At 35.0% G+C, this 3,793-nt stretch overlaps 1 protein-coding gene across 1 annotated transcript in view; it reads right to left on the bottom strand.

Moving 5' to 3' along the window:
- Positions 1 to 899, bottom strand: part of LOC103212322 (olfactory receptor 2W1) — a 34,113-nt gene extending 33,214 nt beyond the window's left edge. Inside the window, exon 1 of the mRNA XM_007958313.2 lies at positions 3 to 899. Within this exon, the coding sequence (XP_007956504.2) occupies positions 3 to 899 (897 nt within the window). The remainder of the gene's footprint in view (positions 1 to 2) is intronic.
- Between the last annotated feature and the right edge of the window lie 2,894 nt (positions 900 to 3,793).

Raw genomic sequence — 3,793 nt, 5'->3', positions numbered from 1 at the left:
GCATCTTTCATGTCCCTATTCCTTAAAGTGTAGATGAGGGGGTTAAGACTCGGAGTGATGATGGTGTAAAAGAGGGTGAGGAACTTGCCCTGGTCTTTGGAGGCACTGTTACCTGGCTGCAGGTACATGTAGATGATAGTTCCATAGAAGATGGACACCACAGTGAGATGAGAGCCACAGGTATTAATGGCTTTTCGTTGACTTGCTTTTGACTTCATTCTCAGCACAGCTTGGGCAATGTAACCATAGGATATAAGAATAAGGAAGAGGGGTGTAATGACAAAGACAACGCCTAAAGCAAAAACAGACATTTCAACTGCTATAGTGTCTACACAAGCTATCTTGATCATAGCTGGCAACTCACACAAGAAATGATCCAGAATGTTGTTTCCACATCTAGGCAAATTTAGTGTGAGTGTACATAATACCAGAGAACAGGCCAAACTAATACCCCAGACCATAATCATCATCTTGAGACACAGATGTGGGTTCATGATGACCAAATAATGCAGGGGTTTACAAATAGCTGTAAAACGATCATAGGACATAACAGCCAGGAGAAGGCATTCATTGGTGCCCAACCACATGTAGACATAAAGCTGAACGACACAACCCACACAGCTGATGGTTTTATCAGGTCCCCACAAGTTAACCAGCATCTGAGGTACGATACTGGTGGTGAAACACAGATCTAGGAAAGATAAATTCCTGAGGAAAAAATACATTGGTGTGTGCAGATGGGAATCCAGGAGGGATGCTAGAATGATGGCTGTGTTACCCACCAATGTGATCAAGTAGAAGATGGTGACAACTCCTGACAAGACCATCTCTGTTTTGGGATGATCAGAGAAGCCAAGCAGAATAAATCCATGTAGAGAACTATAATTATTTTGGTCCATAGTCTTTCAGTACCTAAATCTTAAAGTAAGAAGGCAAAGGGAGTAGGAGATAGGAGGAGAAAGAATAGGAAGAGAAAAAAGGAGAAGGGGAAGAAAAAAAATTGTCAGCACAGATTATCTAGGTAATCTCATGAAATACAGATCTAAACAAAGGGAGAGCATTTATGTTAATAATTGAAATAAATAAATAAATAGATAGAAAATATTCCAGTCAAATAATCTGGTATTTGTTGCAGGTTCTGTCACGGTGATGAGCACATAATTACATTTTTTATATAGGGAACAGGAAAGTTTGTCTATAAGGAAATTTCAGAGTTTGGAAAAGATGTAGTTCTAAAAATGTTATGATCCTATGATTCTCTACAGAGCTACTTATTTGATACAATGAATGTATTATTTTACTTAGTCAGAAAATTCACTTATAAATGTATCTATTGGCTAATATCATAATGAAGTAAAAGCATTCCTCTTTCTCCCTATGTTAGTGGTTAGCACATTTAATCGCCCAGCTTGTTTTATAAGAGATCTGTCATTTCTCCTTTGGCACCTTCATCTCCATCAACCTCAGTACCTAACTTATCACTAAATGGTAAAACTGAATGTAAAAATATATGTTAACTATCTTGTCACTTTTTTAAATTTTAACCAGCTAATGCAAACCACACTCATCTCTCTCTAGATTCTGATAATAATCTTCTATCCTTACACACATTCTTATTCTTTTATATTGTCACAAGATTTAATTAGATCACACCATCAGTGTGCTTAAAAGTTGTCAGTGGCTTTCTATTACATTTTAGAAATAAATTCTTCTTTAAGATGGCTGAGATGGACCTGCATGATTTGGGTCCTGCTTAGCCTCATTCATGTCTCACAAATCACTTTACCCATATTCCCCACCAGCCTTTTTGCAGTTTTTTGACAGATCAAGCTCATTCCCATCTACAGCGTTTGAAGTCTTTCTCCCTCTTCTCTGAGTAACTCATACTCATTTTTTAGGCTACCACTTAAATCTTTCTTGGCTAAAGAGGGATCCCCTCAATCCACAATCTCCTTTACCTTGTATCTTATATCACATTTAAGGAACTCCAAAAAAAGAGTCAGTATAATATGGAGCTTAAGAGTAGAGTCAGAGAGCTTATGTTCATGTTTCATCTCTGCCCTAGTTATTTAGCTGTGTGATTCCAGGTAAGTTACCTAACAGTTCTGGGCTCAATATCCTCAGCTCTAAAAATTGGACAATAAAAAGACACAGGATTGAGATAAAGATTATTTGAGTAATATATCTCAAGGGCATGAGTTAGTTTTTCTATATATATGTAAAAGTGCTTAAAACAATGTTTGTAATATAATGCATCTCAAAAATCATTACTAACCACAATTATTCTAAGAATTAATCATAATTATACATCAAATAAGTAAATGTTTAGTTAACCTTCCCTCTATATCACTCTATGAGCTTTAAGAGTAGATACAATGGCTGGAGCTCTTCATTGTATCCCTAACCCCTAAAGCAGCCTCCCTCAAATATACCTAATTTTAGACTAAATGAAAATTTGTCATGCTATGAGTAATAATTTAAAAATCACTTAATGTTTTTATCTAGCATTTTCTTTTCATTAAATATTTAGGCTGGCTGTTTGTGAAGTTATATAATTAGGATGTCAGAAAGTGATGGACTAATGGAAAAGACTTTTATCTGTTTAGTGACAACTATCCAATTTATTCAGTTTATAAAACATAAATTAAAATATTTGTCTCTAACTGTAGGACTAATAAATTCAGCATTCTTTACTAGTGTGATAATACAGTCCTTCAAGACATGCATGAACGTAACAGAACTGCCTGATTTTAACAACTGAACAGATTATCAGTAGTTCACGTCAATTTAGATTGAATATAGAAAAAGGGCTTCTTACCCCTTGGAGAAAAATAACATCCAGAACATTTCTGTTAAAAAATAACTAAGAGAAACTATCTTATTGAAAAATAATACTTAAATATCAAAGTAGAATGTGTGTGTGTACGCAAAAAGTGCTTTTTGTTTGTGGTACCATTTCAAGTGTCTTACCTAAGTATTATGAAGAGTTTCCTTCAGACTGTGGCCATATGCAATAGTTTATACCTTACCAGCCAAACTGAATATACTGGTGGACACAGTCATTTCAAGATAGACTTTGAGTGATTTCCTAAAAATTTGCTTTCCAAGAAAAATTATTTAAGCCTGATTTCTGCCTTTACCAAAAAGGACCAATAGGAAAAAACTATAATTCCTTGAAATGTAGCAGAAACTGTACACACCATTCAAAAAAAAAACACTCATTGCCATTGATTGTAGTCCCACTCATAGAGACCCCCACCCATTGGGTTTCCAAGGCAATAAATCTTTTCTATGGAGCAGCTTGTGGGTTTGAACCACCAGTCTTCTGGTTAGCAATCAAAAGCCTTGGGCACTGCACCACCAGAGTTCCTATGGGGCAATCTACTTCCCTAAAGATTTACTGGCTCGGAAAGCCAATGAGAATAGCTATTCGGACTCAACTCAATGGCAGTGACTGCGCACCATTAGAGTGCCATAATGTCTGAGCAGGGGGATGAATAAATAGTATTTATTTTGATTCACATGCTGGTGTGTGATTGTGCCTAATTTCTGAATAAAACAAGAAAATTACATTGAATGTAATCAATTTTATTAACATTTTAAATTTATATTATAACTTTAAATTAGGTTTAAATTTTATAAAATTTAAATTCAGTTAAAAATATATGGATGCAAAAATAAAAATTCTTTTTAAATGAAAGTCTGTCCCATGTTATTAACTATTTTCATAGTTAAATATTTTCATTATCGCTACAGCACCCAAAGGTTAAGTCAGAAAGGATTGGAAATCTTC

The sequence above is a fragment of the Orycteropus afer genome, unplaced genomic scaffold (genome assembly GCF_000298275.1).
Source record: "Orycteropus afer afer isolate SDZICR_OR568_19922 unplaced genomic scaffold, OryAfe1.0 scaffold00919, whole genome shotgun sequence".
NCBI lineage: Eukaryota > Metazoa > Chordata > Mammalia > Tubulidentata > Orycteropodidae > Orycteropus > Orycteropus afer.
The sequence above is the reverse complement of the archived record's forward strand: the minus strand, read 5'-3'. Positions and strand labels throughout refer to the sequence as shown.